The 20,760-nt window shown below is 54.3% G+C and overlaps 1 protein-coding gene across 1 annotated transcript in view; it reads left to right on the forward strand.

The window, feature by feature from the left end:
- LOC144488353 (polyamine-transporting ATPase 13A3-like) overlaps window positions 1-20,760 on the forward strand; it is a gene marked incomplete at its 5' end in the record, with an annotated part of 87,157 nt that overhangs the window by 39,742 nt on the left and 26,655 nt on the right. The window contains 5 exons of the mRNA XM_078206401.1: window positions 1,028-1,148; window positions 4,034-4,158; window positions 6,368-6,543; window positions 9,119-9,250; window positions 12,624-12,703. Coding sequence (XP_078062527.1) covers window positions 1,028-1,148; window positions 4,034-4,158; window positions 6,368-6,543; window positions 9,119-9,250; window positions 12,624-12,703 — 634 coding nt within the window. The remainder of the gene's footprint in view (window positions 1-1,027; window positions 1,149-4,033; window positions 4,159-6,367; window positions 6,544-9,118; window positions 9,251-12,623; window positions 12,704-20,760) is intronic.

Consider the following 20,760-nt stretch of genomic DNA (forward strand, 5'->3'; position numbering starts at 1 on the left):
GGGAGTGAGGGGAGCTGGAGTAGGTTACAGAGATAGGGAGGGGTGTGGGGCTGGACGAGGTTACAGAGATAGGGAGGGGTGTGGGGCTGGAGGAGGTTACAGAGATAGGGAGGGGTGTGGGGCTGGACGAGGTTACAGAGATAGGGAGGGGTGTGAGGCTGGAGGAGGTTACAGAGATAGGGAGGGAGTGAGGGGAGCTGGAGTAGGTTACAGAGATAGGGACGGGTGAAGGGGCTGGAGGAGGTTACAGAGATAGGGAGGGGTGAAGGGGCTGGAGGAGGGTACAGAGATAGGGACGGGGTGTAGGGGGCTGGAGGAGGGTACAGAGATAGGGAGGGCGTGAGGGGAGCTGGAGTAGGTTACAGAGATAGGGAGGGGTGAAGGGGCTGGAGGAGGGTACAGAGATAGGGACGGGGTGTAGGGGGCTGGAGGAGGTTACAGAGATAGGGAGGGGTGTGGGAGGTTACAGAGATAGGGACGGGTGTGGGGCTGGACGAGGTTACAGAGATAGGGAGGGGGTGAAGGGGCTGGAGGAGGTTACAGAGATAGGGAAGGGTGTAGAGACTGGAGGAGGTTACAGTGATAGGGAGGGGGTGTAGGGGCTGGAGGAGGGTACAGAGATAGGGATGTTTCATCTTGTGGGGATCAAAAGAGCCATGAATATAAGACAGTCGCTGATAAATCCAGTCGGGAACTTTCTAATCCAGAGGGTCGTGAGAGTGTGGAGCTCAGCAGAGCAGAGCGTGTCTGAGGAATGCCTTGGTTCAGAACAAGACTGGGGGATCCAGCAGGAGCTGGGTGCCAGTGTTACAGTGTTGGGTGTGGGTGATTTGATGGTCGGAGTGCCGAGAGGTCAGTCTCTGTTTGCGACTCCCCTGATCTGTCTACCGGTTGCCGCAGCGACCCTTCTCTCCCCGGGCCGCCCTGTGACCGTCTCCGAATCCCCGGCAGGAGAACTCCGGCTCCGGCGTCGAGCCGGCATGGGACCGGCAGTGACTGACCCGCGCCTTTCCTTCTCTCCCGACAGTTCCAGAGAATTTCTCCGAGGTTTTGGAGAAGTACACGCAGCAGGGACTGAGGGTAATCGCGCTGGCTCACCGCAAACTGGAAGCCAAACTCACCTGGCACAAGGTGCAGAGCGTCAACAGGTAACACACGGGACAAGAGCGGATTCGACTCGTACAGCGTGGCGCCGTTCACTATCTGTATGGAGAGGAGAGAGGTTTCGGGAGGGAATTCCAGAGTTTGCCCCCCCCCCCGGCACCCCAGACGGCTGTAGGCCCATGATGGAGCGATAAAAAGAGTGGGGGCTAGAACAGGAGGGGTTTGCACGTTCTCCTTGCGTTTGCGTGGGTTACCTCCAGGTGCTCCGGTTTCCTACCACACTCCACAGATGTGCGGGTTAGGTGGATTGGCAATGCTAAATTGCCCCTTAGTGTCCAAATAGGTTAGGGCTTAATTGCTCTTGGAGCACCCGGAGGAAACCCACGCAGACACGGGGAGAATGTGCAGACTCCACACAGACAGTGACCCAAGCCGGGAATCGAACCCGGGTCCCTGTGAGGCAGCAGCGCAAACCCACTCTGCCATGGTGCTGTGAGTGTTGTTCAAGCCGCATCTGTTCCCAGGCCCTATTAATCGTTCAGTTGGCATGAACATTGACAAGTTAATCATTGAGTGCAGCATCAACACTCAGCGAAGATCGTGTTCCCGACACTAAAACAGGGACTGCGCACCAACAGGAGTCACTGGCTGTAACGAACCCCCCAGTGGTTGTGGAAAATGCACCCATACCCTGAATTAATCCCCACTCCTCATTTCCCAATGGCCTCTTCCCTAAAGGCAGCGATAGCAAACCAGGCTGCGTGAGGGGTGAGGGGCCTCCTCTCCTGGCGCTCGTGGGGCCCCCTCCCCGTGACGCCCCAATCTGCCGGCTTCTGAGTCGACCTCTTGGCCACAACATTAGCTGCTGCCCGCTCCAGGCACCACCCCACCCCCGTCCTCGACTCCCCGCCCCCCCCTTCCCCCCCCCCCCCATCCTCGAGTCCCCCCCCCCCATCCTCGAGTCCCCCCCCCCCCATCCTCGAGTCCCCCCCCCCCATCCTCGAGTCCCCCCCCCCCATCCTCGAGTCCCCCCCCCCCATCCTCGAGTCCCCCTCCCCCATCCTCGAGTCCCCCTCCCCCATCCTCGAGTCCCCCTCCCCCATCCTCGAGTCCCCCTCCCCCATCCTCGAGTCCCCCTCCCCCATCCTCGAGTCCCCCTCCCCCATCCTCGAGTCCCCCTCCCCCATCCTCGAGTCCCCCTCCCCCATCCTCGAGTCCCCCTCCCCCATCCCCGAGTCCCCCTCCCCCATCCCCGAGTCCCCCTCCCCCATCCCCGAGTCCCCCTCCCCCATCCCCGAGTCCCCCTCCCCCATCCCCGAGTCCCCATCCCCGAGTCCCCCTCCCCCATCCCCGAGTCCCCCTCCCCCATCCCCGAGTCCCCCTCCCCCATCCTCGAGTCCCCCTCCCCCATCCTCGAGTCCCCCTCCCCCATCCTCGAGATCCCCTCCCCCATCCCCGAGTCCCCATCCCCGAGTCCCCCTCCCCCATCCCCGAGTCCCCCTCCCCCATCCCCGAGTCCCCCTCCCCCATCCCCGAGTCCCCCTCCCCCATCCTCGAGTCCCCCTCCCCCATCCTCGAGTCCCCCTCCCCCATCCTCGAGTCCCCCTCCCCCATCCTCGAGTCCCCCTCCCCCATCCTCGAGTCCCCCTCCCCCATCCTCGAGTCCCCCTCCCCCATCCTCGAGTCCCCCTCCCCCATCCTCGAGTCCCCCTCCCCCATCCTCGAGTCCCCCTCCCCCATCCTCGAGTCCCCCTCCCCCATCCTCGAGTCCCCCTCCCCCATCCTCGAGTCCCCCTCCCCCATCCTCGAGTCCCCGCCCCCCCTTCCCCCTCTCCCATCCTCGAGTCCCCCTCCCCATCCTCGAGTCCCCGCCCCCCCTCCCCCTCTCCCACCCTCAAGTCCCCCTCTCCCACCCTCGAGTCCCCCTCCCCCACCCTCGAGTCCCCCTCCCCATCCTCGAGTCCCCGCCCCCCCTCCCCCTCTCCCACCCTCGAGTCCCCCTCTCCCACCCTCGAGTCCCCCTCTCCCACCCTCGAGTCCCCTCCCCCACCCTCGAGTCCCCCTCCCCCACCCTCGAGTCCCCCTCCCCCATCCCCGAGTCCCCCTCCCCCATCCCCGAGTCCCCCTCCCCCATCCCCGAGTCCCCCTCCACCATCCCCGAGTCCCCCTCCCCCATCCCCGAGTCCCCCTCCCCCGTCCCCGAGTCCCCCTCCCCCGTCCCCGAGTCCCCCTCCCCCGTCCTCGAGTCCCCCTCCCCCGTCCTCGAGTCCCCCTCCCCCGTCCTCGAGTCCCCCTCCCCCGTCCTCGAGTCCCCCTCCCCCGTCCCCGAGTCCCCCTCCCCCGTCCTCGAGTCCCCCTCCCCCGTCCTCGAGTCCCCCTCCCCCGTCCCCGAGTCCCCCTCCCCCGTCCTCGAGTCCCCCTCCCCCGTCCTCGAGTCCCCCTCCCCCGTCCTCGAGTCCCCCTCCCCCGTCCTCGAGTCCCCCTCCCCCGTCCTCGAGTCCCCCTCCCCCGTCCTCGAGTTCCCCCTCCCCCGTCCTCGAGTTCCCCCTCCCCCGTCCTCGAGTCCCCCCTCCCCCATCCTCGAGTCCCCGCCCTCGGCCCTACCCCCCCCTGCTGTCGCCTCCCCCTCCAAATCCGCCCTCGCCTTCCCCAACCCCGCCCTTGACTCCCCGCTCCCAACCTCGGCTGCCCCTTTCCCGCTTTCTCCCCCCCCCCCCCCCCCCTCTCCATCCTTGGCTCCCCCCCGGCTCCTCCTCCTCCTCCCTCCCCCCACCCTCGCCTTCCCCACCCCTTGACTCCCCGCTCCCACCCTCAGCTGCCCCGATTCACCTTTACAGCAAAGCTGTCGACCTCAGTAGCTTTTCTGCTTCGAACCCTCCCACTCACCCCCCACCCCGAGCTGACGTGAACCACATGATTCTCTCCGCAGGGCTGTGATCGAGGGAAACATGGAGTTCCTGGGGCTGATCATGATGCAGAACAAGCTGAAGCCTCGCTCGATCCCCATCCTCAGTGAGCTCCGGCAGGCATCCATCCGCCTGGTGATGGTGACAGGTGAGTGGCTGGAGCCCAGCGGGGGGGGGGAAAAGCAGGAGTTCCCGCAGCAGCGCAGGGAGGGAGAGTAGTCTCTGCTGTAGAGTCCAACAGCGCAGAAGGAGGCCATTTGGCCCATCGAGTCTGCACCGACCACAATCCCACCAGGGCGGGGAGGAGGAGTCCCGCCAGCCAATTTACGCAGGGCCAGCTCCCACAAAGAGAAGGGAGAGAAATCAAAGACTGACCTGTTTTGGAGAGTCGTCGTGTGACGGATAATTATTGGCAAGAATCTCCCCGCATTCCTCTTTGAAATAGTTTTGTTTATTTATTAGTGTCACAAGGAGGCTGACATTAACACCGCAATGAAGTCACTGTGACCCCTAGTCGCCCACACTCCGGCCCCTGTTCAGGTAACACTGAGGGAGAATTTAGCACAGCCAATGCACCTTCCAGGACAGGTACAGCATGGGGTTAGATACAGAGTAAAGCTCCCTCTACACTGCCCCCATCAAACACTCCCAGGACAGGTACAGCACGGGGTTAGATACAGAGTAAAGCTCCCTCTACACTGTCCCCCATCAAACACTCCCAGGACAGGTACAGCACGGGGTTAGATACAGAGTAAAGCTCCATCTACACTGTCCCCCATCAAACACTCCCAGGACAGGTACAGCACGGGGTTAGATACAGAGTAAAGCTCCCTCTACACTGTCCCCATCAAACACTCCCAGGACAGATACAGCACGGAGTTAGATACAGAGTAAAGTTCCCTCTACACTGTCCCCCATCAAACACTCCCAGGACGGGTACAGCACGGGGTTAGATACAGAGTAAAGCTCCCTCTACACTGTCCCCCATCAAACACTCCCAGGACAGGTACAGCACGGGGTTAGATACAGAGTAAAGCTCCCTCTACACTGTCCCCCATCAAACACTCCCAGGACAGGTACAGCACGGGGTTAGATACAGAGTAAAGCTCCCTCTACACTGTCCCCCATCAAACACTCCCAGGACAGGGACAGGACAGGGTTAGATACAGAGTAAAGCTCCCTCTACACTGTCCCCCATCAAACACTCCCAGGACAGGTACAGCATGGGGTTAGATACAGAGTAAAGCTCCCTCTATACTGTCCCCCATCAAACTCTCCCAGGACAGGTACAGCACGGGGTTAGATACAGAGTAAAGCTCCCTCTATACTGTCCCCCATCAAACACTCCCAGGACAGGTACAGCACAGGGTTAGATACAGAGTAAAGCTCCCTCTACACTGTCCCCCATCAAACACTCCCAGGACAGGTACAGCGCGGGGTTAGATACAGAGTAAAGCTCCCTCTACACTGTCCCCCATCAAACACTCCCAGGACAGGTACAGCACATGGTTAGATACAGAGTAAAGCTCCCTCTACACTGTCCCCCATCAAACTCTCCCAAGACAGGTACAGCACATGGTTAGATACAGAGTAAAGCTCCCTCTACACTGTCCCCCATCAAACTCTCCCAAGACAGGTACAGCACGGGGTTAGATACAGAGTAAAGCTCCCTCTACACTGTCCCCCATCAAACACTCCCAGGACAGGTACAGCACAGGGTTAGATACAGAGTAAAGAGTGATCTCCACCTGAGATCTGTGGCCGATTTTGTTTAAAGTTTATTTAGTAGTGTCACAAGTAGGCTTACATTAACACTGCAATGAAGTTACTATGAAATCCCCCTAATTGCCGCACTCTGGCACTGTTCGGGTAACACTGAGGGAGAATTTACCACGGACGATGCACCCTAACCAGCACGTCTTTCGGACTGTGGGAGGAAACCGGAGCACCCGGAGGAAACCCACGCAGACACGGGGGGAGAATGTTGAAACTCCACACAGACAGTGACTGGAGCCAGGAATCGAACCCGGGTCCCTGGTGCTGTGAGGCAGCAGTGCTAACCCGCTGTGCCACCATGTATTGAACCCGGGTCCCTGGCGCTGTGAGGCAGCAGTGCTAACCCACTGCACTGTGAACAGTGACTCAAAATCAGAGATGAAGGATCTGCAGGGGTGAAAGATCAGTGATGCCGTTGACCATTCTGTGACCTGAGCTTCAGATGTGCAGTGTGGGAGTTGGTGGCATGCAGCGCAGGGGAGCTGAGAGGTCGGGAACGGCAGGCTCTCGGTGGGGAGGATGGGTGAGGAAGGGTCTCAAACCGACGCAGCTAATCCCACCCTTTCCCGCCTCGTTGACAGGAGACAACATGCTGACAGCAGTCTCGGTGGCTCGCGAGTGCGGCATGATTCCCCCGCACGGGAAGGTGATCGTCACGGAAGCTTCGCCACCCAAGGACGGCCAGTCCGCCACCATCCACTGGCAGTACGCCGAGGATCCGAACGGCTGGAGGAAGCACGTGGGAAACGACACCAAGGTTTGATTTGATTTGATTTATTATTGTCACGTGTACTGGGATACAGTGAAAAGTATTACCCGCCTGATCCCTATAAACCCCTAATTCCCTTACCGATCAGGAATCCATCTATCCGTGATTTAAACATATTCAACGAGGAAGCCTCCACCACTTCAGTGGGCAGAGAATTCCAGAGATTCACCACCCTCTGAGAGAAGAAGTTCCTCCTCAACTCTGTCCTAAACTGACCCCCCTTTATTTTGAGGCTGTGCCCTCTAGTTCTGGTTTCCTTTCTAAGTGGAAAGAATCTCTCCACCTCTACCCTATCCAGACCCTTCATTATCTCATAGGTCTCTATAAGATCCCCCCTCAGCCTTCTAAATTCCAACGAGTACAAACCCAATCTGCTCAGCCTCTCCTCATAATCAACACCCCTCATCTCCGGTATCAAGCTGGTGAACCTTCTCTGCACTCCCTCCAAGGCCAATATATCCTTCCGCAAATAAGGGGACCAATACTGCGCACAGTATTCCAGCTGCGGCCTCACCAACGCCCTGTACAGATGCAGCAAGACATCTCTGCTTTTATATTCTATCCCCCTCGCGATGTAGGCCAACATCCCATTTGCCTTCTCGATCACCTGTTGCACCTGCAGACTGGGTTTCTGCGTCTCATGCACAAGGTTGGTGGGTGCAGACTCGATGGGCCTCTTTCTGCACTGTGGGATTCTATGATGATTCTGGGCACCGCCCTTTAGGAAGAATGCCAAGGCCTCCGGTGTCGCAGAGGAGATGGACCAAGGGTGAGGGGCCTCATTTATGCGGAGAGGCTGGGATTGTGCCCCGCTGAGCAGGGAAGGTTAAGGGGAGGTTGGAGGGAAGGTGTTCAAAATCATGCGAGGCTTGGAAAGCAAGGAGAATCTGTTTTCCGTGGCTGGAGGAAGGGAGGGGGGTTCCAGTAACCAGAGGGGCACAGATTGAAGATATTAGACAAAAATAGTGGAGGGGGAGATGTTGAGCATGTGTTACAAGTCAGGTCGGATACCCTCAAGGTGTTCTATAAAGCTCGTCTGACCTGTAGCGTTTTACGTTGAATTTGGCTGGGGCCAGCATGAGAGATTTTACTCCAGGTGTGATTCACGAGGAGCTTTTATCAAAAGCAAAGTTTAATTAAGAATATTGTTGACATGTGTAATAAGACACTGAGCAAGAACTTTTAACAGTTACAAACAAGAGAGACAACAACCACGATAAGGTATAACTCTTGAGGAAATATCTCGAATGTGTTCCAACCAAAGCCAACCTTCAATCCACAAAACCCTCCAAATAAAGACATAGAACAGTACGGCACAGAACAGGCCCTTCGGCCCACGATGTTGTGCCGAGCTTTGTCTGAAACCCAGATCAAGCTATTTCCTCCCTATCATCCCGAAGTACTCCATGTGCCTATCCAATAGCTTCTGAAATGTTCCGAAAGTTTCTGACTCCACTATCCCAGCAGGCAGTCCATTCCACACCCCAACCACTCTCTGAGTAAAGAACCTACCTCGGACATCCTTCCTATATCTCCCACCATGAACCCTATAGCTATGCCCCCTTGTAATAGCTCCATCCACCCGAGGAAATAGTCTTTGAAGACAATACAGCAGAGGTTAATGGCCACTTGTGACAGGAATCCAGCCTCCAGGACTGAGTGCTGGAAGTCCCTTGTGAAGAAACTCAGAAGAGGTTGTAGTCAAATCTGTTTCCCAAAACGCAGCTTCTTTAAGGCAGAACCCAAACAAAGAGAACAGGAAAAGAGAGAGAGAGAGACTTCTGCTCAACCGCTCCCCAAAACGAAACTGAAAGGCCAAAGGGGGAAAAAAAAACCCTCTTACCTGACTGCCACACCCTCCCAATGACGTTGCTGGAGCTGTGAGCTGCATGGTTTAAAAAAAAAACCTTTCTTAAAGGTACACTCACAAGACACGTGTATGGGTTGCTTCATTTACACAAAGACTTCATTTTAAGATATTTCTGCCCATGCAATTACATTTCGATGCTCAGCTTAAAACGTTAACGAACACGACCGCATTTGAAAGACTCATCAGGCATGCTGGGTCAGCGAGAAAAATTGACTGCATTTTTTAAAAAAGTACAATGTGAGCAAAAACAGGCTTTTCGTAAAACCAGAACCAGCTTCCCATGGCCACAGCGGCGCGGATTGCTTTGGTAGTCAGAGACAGCATGTCGCAAACAAGTTCGATACAAGATAAGGGTTAACATTTTTGATTTGATTTATTATTGTCACATGTATCAGCTGACAGTAAAAAGTATATAGTTTCAGAACTGTGGGCACAGCGGGTAATCTGTTATCCACACAGCGGGCAGTCTGTTTTCATCAGTACAGGACTGGCAGAAGCCAGTACTTTCTCGTGCTCTCTCGCCCTCCCACCCCCTGCGCGCTCGCCCTCCCCCCAGACCAGGCCATCTCGAGGTGTGGCCGAGGTCTTTCGATGTCTGTTTGAGGTATCGGAAAGGGATGATGTGCCTTTAGCTTCCTGATGCCCCCTTGCTTTGCTCATAGACTCTCCGATTTTTTTTTTCCCCCCCCACAGGACATCCGAATAGACATGGAGGATGGCCACCTGAAAGACAGGCCCCAGAGCCCCGAGGTCTCCTACCATTTCGCCATGAGTGGAAAGTCCTTCGCTGTGATTGTGGAACATTTCCCTGACTTGCTTCCCAAGGTGAGTCTGCCTTTCCTTTCCCCTCCAGCAGCGGGTTAGCGCTGCTGCCTCACAGCGCCAGGGACCCGGGTTCGATTCCCGGCTCGGGGTCACTGTCTGTGCGGAGTCTGCACCTTCTCCCCGTGTCTGCTTGGGTTTCCTCCGGGTGCTCCGGTTTCCTCCCGCAGTCACAAAGACGTGCTGGTTAGGGTGCATTGGCCGTGCTAAATTCTCCCTTCTCATGGCTGAATTTCTTATGTTCTCATGCTGGATGAAACATCTGTAACTTTTGCGTAAATTCATGCGTGGCACCGAAATGATTTGAGTGATGTGAGAAGCTGAATTACCAGTGATGAACGTTTGTGTTTGCGTCACGCTGGGTTATATCGGGAGAGTCTGCGTTGCGCTGGGTTACTGTTGGAGGGCCTGCATTACACTGGGTTAGTCTCGGAGGGTCTGCGTTTTGCGCTGGGTCAATCATGGAGGGTCTGCGTTGCGCTGGGTCACTGTCGGAGGGTCTGCGTTGCGCTGGGTTACTGTCGGAGGGTCTGCGTTGCGTTGGGTTACTGTCGGAGGGTCTGCGTTGCGCTGGGTCACTGTCGGAGGGTCTGCATTGCGTTGGGTTACTGTCGGAGGGTCTGCATTGCGTTGGGTTACTGTCGGAGAGTCTGCATTGCGCTGGGTTACTGTCGGAGGGTCTGCGTTGCGCTGGGTTACTGTCGGAGGGTCTGCGTTGCGCTGGGTTACTGTCGGAGGGTCTGCATTGCGCTGGGTTACTGTCGGAGGGTCTGCGTTGCGCGGGTCACTGTCGGAGGGTCTGCGTTGCGCTGGGTTACTGTCGGAGGGTCTGCATTGCGCTGGGTTACTCTCGGAGAGTCTGCATTGCGCTGGGTTACTGTCGGAGGGTCTGCGTTGCGCTGGGTTACTGTCGGAGGGTCTGCGTTGCGCTGGGTTACTCTCGGAGAGTCTGCGTTGCGCTGGGTTACTGTCGGAGAGTCTGCGTTGCGCTGGGTCACTGTCGGAGGGTCTGCATTGCGCTGGGTTACTGTCGGAGGGTCTGCGTTGCGCTGGGTTACTGTCGGAGGGTCTGCATTGCGTGGGTTACTGTCGGAGGGTCTGCGTTGCGCTGGGTTACTGTCGGAGAGTCTGCGTCGCGTTGGGTTACTGTCGGAGGGTCTGCATTGCGCTGGGTTACTCTCGGAGAGTCTGCGTCGCGCTGGGTTACTGTCGGAGAGTCTGCGTTACGCTGGGTTACTCTCGGAGAGTCTGCATTGCGCTGGGTTACTGTCGGAGAGTCTGCGTCGCGCTGGGTTACTGTCGGAGAGTCTGCGTCGCGCTGAGTTACTCTCGGAGAGTCTGCGTCGCGCTGGGTTACTGTCGGAGGGTCTGCATTGCGCTGGGTTACTCTCGGAGAGTCTGCGTCGCGCTGGGTTACTGTCGGAGAGTCTGCATCGCGCTGGGTTACTGTCGGAGAGTCTGCATTGCGCTGGGTTACTGTCGGAGAGTCTGCGTCGCGCTGGGTTACTGTCGGAGAGTCTGCGTCGCGTTGGGTTACTGTCGGAGGGTCTGCATTACACTGGGTTACTGTCGGAGAGTCTGCGTCGCGCTGGGTTACTGTCGGAGAGTCTGCGTCGCGTTGGGTTACTGTCGGAGAGTCTGCATTGCGCTGGGTTACTGTCGGAGGGTCTGCGTTGCGCTGGGTTACTGTCGGAGAGTCTGCGTCGCGTTGGGTTACTGTCGGAGGGTCTGCGTTGCGCTGGGTTACTCTCGGAGGGTCTGCGTTGCGCTGGGTTACTGTCGGAGGGTCTGCATTGCGCTGGGTTACTGTCGGAGGGTCTGCAATGCGCTGGGTTACTCTCGGAGGGTCTGCGTTGCGCTGGGTTACTGTCGGAGGGTCTGCATTGCGCTGGGTTACTGTCGGAGGGTCTGCGTCGCGTTGGGTCACTCTCGGAGGGTCTGCGTCGCGTTGGGTTACTGTCGGAGGGTCTGCATTGCGCTGGGTTACTGTCGGAGGGTCTGCATTGCGCTGGGTTACTCTCGGAGGGTCTGCATTGCGCTGGGTTACTGTCGGAGGGTCTGCGTTGCGCTGGGTCACTGTCGGAGGGTCTGCATTGCGCTGGGTTACTGTCGGAGGGTCTGCATTGCGCTGGGTTACTCTCGGAGGGTCTGCATTGCGCTGGGTTACTGTCGGAGAGTCTGCGTTGCGCTGGGTCACTGTCGGAGAGTCTGCATTGCGCTGGGTTACTGTCGGAGAGTCTGCATTGCGCTGGGTTACTCTCGGAGGGTCTGCATTGCGCTGGGTTACTCTCGGAGGGTCTGCGTCGCGTTGGGTTACTGTCGGAGGGTCTGCATTGCGCTGGGTTACTCTCGGAGGGTCTGCATTGCGCTGGGTTACTCTCGGAGAGTCTGCATTGCGTTGGGTTACTGTCGGAGAGTCTGCGTTGCGTTGGGTTACTGTCGGAGGGTCTGCGTTGCGCTGGGTTACTGTCGGAGAGTCTGCATTGCGCTGGGTTACTCTCGGAGAGTCTGCATTGCGCTGGGTCACTGTCGGAGAGTCTGCATTGCGCTGGGTTACTGTCGGAGAGTCTGCGTTGCGTTGGGTTACTGTCGGAGGGTCTGCGTTGCGCTGGGTTACTGTCGGAGAGTCTGCATTGCGCTGGGTTACTGTCGGAGAGTCTGCGTTGCGCTGGGTCACTGTCGGAGAGTCTGCATTGCGCTGGGTTACTGTCGGAGGGTCTGCGTTGCGCTGGGTTACTGTCGGAGGGTCTGCATTGCGCTGGGTTACTGTCGGAGGGTCTGCATTGCGCTGGGTTACTCTCGGAGGGTCTGCATTGCGCTGGGTTACTCTCGGAGGGTCTGCATTGCGCTGGGTTACTCTCGGAGAGTCTGCATTGCGCTGGGTTACTGTCGGAGGGTCTGCGTTGCGCTGGGTTACTCTCGGAGGGTCTGCGTCGCGCTGGGTTACTGTCGGAGAGTCTGCGTCGCGCTGGGTTACTCTCGGAGAGTCTGCATTGCGCTGGGTTACTGTCGGAGGGTCTGCGTCGCGCTGGGTTACTGTCGGAGAGTCTGCGTCGCGCTGGGTTACTCTCGGAGAGTCTGCATTGCGCTGGGTTACTGTCGGAGGGTCTGCGTTGCGCTGGGTTACTCTCGGAGGGTCTGCATTGCGCTGGGTTACTCTCGGAGGGTCTGCATTGCGCTGGGTTACTGTCGGAGAGTCTGCGTCGCGCTGGGTTACTGTCGGAGGGTCTGCATTGCGCTGGGTTACTGTCGGAGGGTCTGCATTGCGCTGGGTCACTGTCGGAGGGTCTGCGTTGCCCTGGGTCACTGCAGAGGGTTTGCATTGCGCTGGGTCACTGTCGGAGGTATAACGGTCTGTGTTTTGAACCCTGTCTAGCTGCTCCTGTGTGGGACGGTTTATGCTCGCATGGCTCCCGATCAGAAAACACAGCTGGTGGAAGCACTGCAGAAAGTGGAGTGAGTATAGACTCTCCTGGGTCTGGGCTGAAATACTTCCTGCTGGCAGCACTGTTCCCACTGCTCTATTAGGCTGTGAAAGCTCACTCGCTGTCCAACTACAGTACAATGGAAATTACACTGATATAATGTCTTTGTTGTGGTTAAAACATCTGTAGGCGTTTATCTGTAAGCGAGGTTCTCCATGGGGGAGAGAGAGAAAATGGTGCAGGTGTTTATGGGTGGCACAGTGGGTTAGCGCTGCTGCCTCTCAGCGCCAGGGGTTCGATTCCCGGCTTGGGTCACTGTCTGTGTGGAGTTTGCACGTTCTCCCCGTGTCTGCGTGGGTTTCCTCCGGGTGCTCCGGTTTCCTCCGACAGTACAAAGGTTGTGCGGATTATGTTGATTGTCCATGCTAAATTGCCCCTTAGTGTCCAAAGATGTGCAGGTTAGGTGGATTGGCCATGCTAAATTGCCCCTTAGTGTCCAAAGATGTGCAGGTTAGGTGGATTGGCCATGCTAAATTGCCCCTTAGTGTCCAAAGATGTGCAGGTTAGGTGGATTGGCCATGTTAAATCCTCCCTTAGTGTCCAAAGATGTGCAGGTTAGGTGGATTGGCCATGCTAAATTTCCCCTTAGTGTCCAAAGATGTGCAGGTTAGGTGGATTGGCCATGCTAAATTGCCCCTTAGTGTCCAAAGATGTGTAGGTTAGGTGGATTGGCCATGCTAAATTGCCCCTTAGTGTCCAAAGATGTGCAGGTTAGGTGGATTGGCCATGCTAAATTGCCCCTTAGTGTCCAAAGATGTGCGGGTTAGGTGGATTGGCCATGCTAAATTGCCCCTTAGTGTCCAAAGATGTGCGGGTTAGGTGGATTGGCCATGCTAAAGTGTCAGGAGGATTAGCTAGGATAAATGTGTGAAGTTACAGGAATAGGGCCTGGGTAGGATTGTAGTCGGTGCAGACTCGATGGGCCGAATGGTACTGCACTGTAGGGAGTCAATGATTCAAGGGAGAGAAATTCTCAGGGGGGGCGCGAATCCCAGTGTGAATGCAGCCTCGGAAAAATTCACCTCATTGTACAGGTGATCGCCAATGGAGCTTGGTAAGAATCCCGTCTGAATCACATCCTTGCCGTACCCACCTGGCTGGCAGGATTATTATCTCCAGGTGGGAGCATTGTGTAAATAAAAATTTCACACAGCGTGACTGGAAAAGGTTAAAGTTTCTGTTATTCATGTCACAGGTCGGCTTACATTAACGCTGCAATGAAGTTACTGTGAAAATCCCCTTAGTCGCCACACTCCGGCGCCTGTTCGGGTAACACCGAGGGAGAATTTAGCACGGCCAATGCACCCTAACCAGCACGGTCTTTCGGACTGTGGGAGGAAACCGGAGCACCCGGAGGAAACCCACGCAGACACGGGGAGAACGTGCAGACTCCACACAGACAGTGACCCGAGCCGGGAATCGAACCCGGGTTCCCTGGCGCTGTGAGGCAGCAGTGCTAACCCACTGTGCCAACCCTGCCGAAGGAATGTCTGGAAGTGTGGTGGAGGCAGGTTCAAGCGGGCATTGTTTCTCTTCCAATAATCATCCGACGTGTAGAGGAGTTATGGGGAAAAGACAGAGGAATGGGTACTAGGTCGTGATGTTTGCTTGGAGAGCTGGTGCAGTCAGGATGGGCCGAATGGCCTCCATCTGTGTCCGTGACAATTCTGTGACAGGATCAGGTGGACCTAAGGCAGGTGGTTGATCCAATCCCGGATGGGTTAATTTCAGAAATTTTCCCCAAACTGAGTCCATTGAGTTGAAGCGAGGGATTGAGCCTGACGCAAAGGAAGAACTTGCCTTTCTATAGCACCATTTGCAACCTCAGGAAGGCATAGAATCCACTACAGTGCAGAGGAGACCTGTTAGCCCATCGAGTCTGCACCGACTCTCTAACAGAGCCTCTGTGCCCAGGGCCTCTTCACCGACACAAACCCTGTAATCCCACACATTTACCATGGCTCCATCTAAATGAGACATCTTTGGGGCAATTTAGCATGGCCAATCCACCTAACCTGCACATCTTTGGACACTAAGAGGCAATTTAGCATGGCCAATCCACCTAACCTGCACATCTTTGGATACTAAGGGGCAATTTAGCATGGCCAATCCACCTAACCTCATCTTTGGACACTAAGGGGCAATTTAACATGGCAAATCCACCTAACCTGCACATCTTTGGACACTGAGGGACAATTTAGCATGGCCAATCCACCTAACCTCATCTTTGGACACTAAGGGGCAATTTAGCATGGCCAATCCACCTAACCCGCACATCTTTGGACACTAAGGGGCAATTTAACATGGCCAATCCACCTAACCTGCACATCTTTGGACACTAAGGGGCAATTTAACATGGCCAATCCACCGAACCTGCACATCTTTGGACACTAAGGGGCAATTTAACATGGCCAATCCACCTAACCTGCACATCTTTGGACACTAAGGGGCAATTTAGCATGGCCAATCCACCTAACCTCATCTTTGGACACTAAGGGGCAATTTAGCATGGCCAATCCACCTAACCGGCACATCTTTGGACACGAAGGAGCAATTTAACATGGCAAATCCACCTAACCTGCACATCTTTGGACACTGAGGGACAATTTAGCATGGCCAATCCACCTAACCTGCACATCTTTGGACACTAAGGGGCAATTTAGCATGGCCAATCCACCTAACCTCATCTTTGGACACTAAGGGGCAATTTAGCATGGCCAATCCACCTAACCGGCACATCTTTGGACACGAAGGAGCAATTTAGCATGGCCAATCCACCTAACCTGCACATCTTTGGACACGAAGGAGCAATTTAGCATGGCCAATCCACCTAACCTGCACATCTTTGGACACTAAGGGGCAATTTAGCATGGCCAATCCACCTAACCTGTACATCTTTGGACACTAAGGGGCAATTTAGCATGGCCAATCCACCTAACCTGCACATCTTTGGACACCAGAGGGGCAATTTAGCATGGCCAATCCACCTAACCTGCACATCTTTGGACACTAAGGGGCAATTTAGCATGGCCAATCCACCTAACCTGCGCATCCTTGGACACTAAGGGGCAATTTAGCATGGCCAATCCACCTAACCCGCACATCTTTGGACACTAAGGGGCAATTTAACATGGCCAATCCACCTAACCTGCACATCTTTGGACACTAAGGGGCAATTTAACATGGCCAATCCACCTAACCTGCACATCTTTGGACACTAAGGGGCAATTTAACATGGCCAATCCACCTAACCTGCACATCTTTGGACACTAAGGGGCAATTTAACATGGCCAATCCACCTAACCTGCACATCTTTGGACACTAAGGGGCAATTTAACATGGCCAATCCACCTAACCTGCACATCTTTGGACACTAAGGGGCAATTTAGCATGGCCAATCCACCTAACCTCATCTTTGGACACTAAGGGGCAATTTAGCATGGCCAATCCACCTAACCGGCACATCTTTGGACACGAAGGAGCAATTTAACATGGCAAATCCACCTAACCTGCACATCTTTGGACACTAAGGGGCAATTTAGCATGGCCAATCCACCTAACCGGCACATCTTTGGACACGAAGGAGCAATTTAACATGGCAAATCCACCTAACCTGCACATCTTTGGACACTGAGGGACAATTTAGCATGGCCAATCCACCTAACCTCATCTTTGGACACTAAGGGGCAATTTAGCATGGCCAATCCACCTAACCCGCACATCTTTGGACACTAAGGGGCAATTTAACATGGCCAATCCACCTAACCTGCACATCTTTGGACACTAAGGGGCAATTTAACATGGCCAATCCACCTAACCTGCACATCTTTGGACACTAAGGGGCAATTTAACATGGCCAATCCACCTAACCTGCACATCTTTGGACACTAAGGGGCAATTTAGCATGGCCAATCCACCTAACCTCATCTTTGGACACTAAGGGGCAATTTAGCATGGCCAATCCACCTAACCGGCACATCTTTGGACACGAAGGAGCAATTTAGCATGGCCAATCCACCTAACCTGCACATCTTTGGACACGAAGGAGCAATTTCGCATGGCCAATCCACCTAACCTGCACATCTTTGGACACTAAGGGGCAATTTAGCATGGCCAATCCACCTAACCTGCACATCTTTGGACACCAGAGGGGCAATTTAGCATGGCCAATCCACCTAACCTGCACATCTTTGGACACTAAGGGGCAATTTAGCATGGCCAATCCACCTAACCCACACATCTTTGGACACCAAGGGGCAATTTAGCATGGCCAATCCACCTAACCTGCACATCTTTCGGACTGTGGGAGGAAACCGGAGCACCCGGAGGAAACCCACGCAGACACGGGGAGAACGTGCAGACTCCACACAGACAGTGACCCGAGCCGGGAATCGAACCCGGGTTCCCTGGCGCTGTGAGGCAGCAGTGCTAACCCACTGTGCCAACCCTGCCGAAGGAATGTCTGGAAGTGTGGTGGAGGCAGGTTCAAGCGGGCATTGTTTCTCTTCCAATAATCATCCGACGTGTAGAGGAGTTATGGGGAAAAGACAGAGGAATGGGTACTAGGTCGTGATGTTTGCTTGGAGAGCTGGTGCAGTCAGGATGGGCCGAATGGCCTCCATCTGTGTCCGTGACAATTCTGTGACAGGATCAGGTGGACCTAAGGCAGGTGGTTGATCCAATCCCGGATGGGTTAATTTCAGAAATTTTCCCCAAACTGAGTCCATTGAGTTGAAGCGAGGTATTGAGCCTGACGCAAAGGAAGAACTTGCCTTTCTATAGCACCATTTGCAACCTCAGGAAGGCATAGAATCCACTACAGTGCAGAGGAGACCTGTTAGCCCATCGAGTCTGCACCGACTCTCTAACAGAGCCTCTGTGCCCAGGGCCTCTTCACCGACACAAACCCTGTAATCCCACACATTTACCATGGCTCCATCTAAATGAGACATCTTTGGGGCAATTTAGCATGGCCAATCCACCTAACCTGCACATCTTTGGACACTAAGAGGCAATTTAGCATGGCCAATCCACCTAACCTGCACATCTTTGGATACTAAGGGGCAATTTAGCATGGCCAATCCACCTAACCTGCACATCTTTGGACACTAAGGGGCAATTTAACATGGCAAATCCACCTAACCTGCACATCTTTGGACACTAAGGGGCAATTTAGCATGGCCAATCCACCTAACCTGCGCATCCTTGGACACTAAGGGGCAATTTAGCATGGCCAATCCACCTAACCCGCACATCTTTGGACACTAAGGGGCAATTTAACATGGCCAATCCACCTAACCTGCACATCTTTGGACACTAAGGGGCAATTTAACATGGCCAATCCACCTAACCTGCACATCTTTGGACACTAAGGGGCAATTTAACATGGCCAATCCACCTAACCTGCACATCTTTGGACACTAAGGGGCAATTTAACATGGCCAATCCACCTAACCTGCACATCTTTGGACACTAAGGGGCAATTTAGCATGGCCAATCCACCTAACCTCATCTTTGGACACTAAGGGGCAATTTAACATGGCAAATCCACCTAACCTGCACATCTTTGGACACTAAGGGGCAATTTAGCATGGCCAATCCACCTAACCTCATCTTTGGACACTCAGGGGCAATTTAACATGGCAAATCCACCTAACCTGCACATCTTTGGACACTAAGGGGCAATTTAACATGGCCAATCCACCTAACCTGCACATCTTTGGACACTAAGGGGCAATTTAGCATGGCCAATCCACCTAACCTCATCTTTGGACACTAAGGGGCAATTTAGCATGGCCAATCCACCTAACCGGCACATCTTTGGACACGAAGGAGCAATTTAACATGGCAAATCCACCTAACCTGCACATCTTTGGACACTGAGGGACAATTTAGCATGGCCAATCCACCTAACCTCATCTTTGGACACTAAGGGGCAATTTAGCATGGCCAATCCACCTAACCCGCACATCTTTGGACACTAAGGGGCAATTTAACATGGCCAATCCACCTAACCTGCACATCTTTGGACACTAAGGGGCAATTTAACATGGCCAATCCACCTAACCTGCACATCTTTGGACACTAAGGGGCAATTTAACATGGCCAATCCACCTAACCTGCACATCTTTGGACACTAAGGGGCAATTTAGCATGGCCAATCCACCTAACCTCATCTTTGGACACTAAGGGGCAATTTAGCATGGCCAATCCACCTAACCGGCACATCTTTGGACACGAAGGAGCAATTTAGCATGGCCAATCCACCTAACCTGCACATCTTTGGACACGAAGGAGCAATTTAGCATGGCCAATCCACCTAACCTGCACATCTTTGGACACTAAGGGGCAATTTAGCATGGCCAATCCACCTAACCTGTACATCTTTGGACACTAAGGGGCAATTTAGCATGGCCAATCCACCTAACCTGCACATCTTTGGACACCAGAGGGGCAATTTAGCATGGCCAATCCACCTAACCTGCACATCTTTGGACACTAAGGGGCAATTTAGCATGGCCAATCCACCTAACCTGCGCATCCTTGGACACTAAGGGGCAATTTAGCATGGCCAATCCACCTAACCCGCACATCTTTGGACACTAAGGGGCAATTTAACATGGCCAATCCACCTAACCTGCACATCTTTGGACACTAAGGGGCAATTTAACATGGCCAATCCACCTAACCTGCACATCTTTGGACACTAAGGGGCAATTTAACATGGCCAATCCACCTAACCTGCACATCTTTGGACACTAAGGGGCAATTTAACATGGCCAATCCACCTAACCTGCACATCTTTGGACACTAAGGGGCAATTTAACATGGCCAATCCACCTAACCTGCACATCTTTGGACACGAAGGAGCAATTTAACATGGCAAATCCACCTAACCTGCACATCTTTGGACACTGAGGGACAATTTAGCATGGCCAATCCACCTAACCTGCACATCTTTGGACACTAAGGGGCAATTTAGCATGGCCAATCCACCTAACCTCATCTTTGGACACTAAGGGGCAATTTAGCATGGCCAATCCACCTAACCGGCACATCTTTGGACACGAAGGAGCAATTTAGCATGGCCAATCCACCTAACCTGCACATCTTTGGACACGAAGGAGCAATTTAGCATGGCCAATCCACCTAACCTGCACATCTTTGGACACTAAGGGGCAATTTAGCATGGCCAATCCACCTAACCTGTACATCTTTGGACACTAAGGGGCAATTTAGCATGGCCAATCCACCTAACCTGCACATCTTTGGACACCAGAGGGGCAATTTAGCATGGCCAATCCACCTAACCTGCACATCTTTGGACACTAAGGGGCAATTTAGCATGGCCAATCCACCTAACCTGCGCATCCTTGGACACTAAGGGGCAATTTAGCATGGCCAATCCACCTAACCCGCACATCTTTGGACACTAAGGGGCAATTTAACATGGCCAATCCACCTAACCTGCACATCTTTGGACACTAAGGGGCAATTTAACATGGCCAATCCACCTAACCTGCACATCTTTGGACACTAAGGGGCAATTTAACATGGCCAATCCACCTAACCTGCACATCTTTGGACACTAAGGGGCAATTTAACATGGCCAATCCACCTAACCTGCACATCTTTGGACACTAAGGGGCAATTTAACATGGCCAATCCACCTAACCTGCACATCTTTGGACACTAAGGGGCAATTTAGCATGGCCAATCCACCTAACCTCATCTTTGGACACTAAGGGGCAATTTAGCATGGCCAATCCACCTAACCGGCACATCTTTGGACACGAAGGAGCAATTTAACATGGCAAATCCACCTAACCTGCACATCTTTGGACACTAAGGGGCAATTTAGCATGGCCAATCCACCTAACCGGCACATCTTTGGACACGAAGGAGCAATTTAACATGGCAAATCCACCTAACCTGCACATCTTTGGACACTGAGGGACAATTTAGCATGGCCAATCCACCTAACCTCATCTTTGGACACTAAGGGGCAATTTAGCATGGCCAATCCAC

The sequence above is a fragment of the Mustelus asterias genome, unplaced genomic scaffold (genome assembly GCF_964213995.1).
Source record: "Mustelus asterias unplaced genomic scaffold, sMusAst1.hap1.1 HAP1_SCAFFOLD_1487, whole genome shotgun sequence".
NCBI classification, from domain to species: domain Eukaryota; kingdom Metazoa; phylum Chordata; class Chondrichthyes; order Carcharhiniformes; family Triakidae; genus Mustelus; species Mustelus asterias.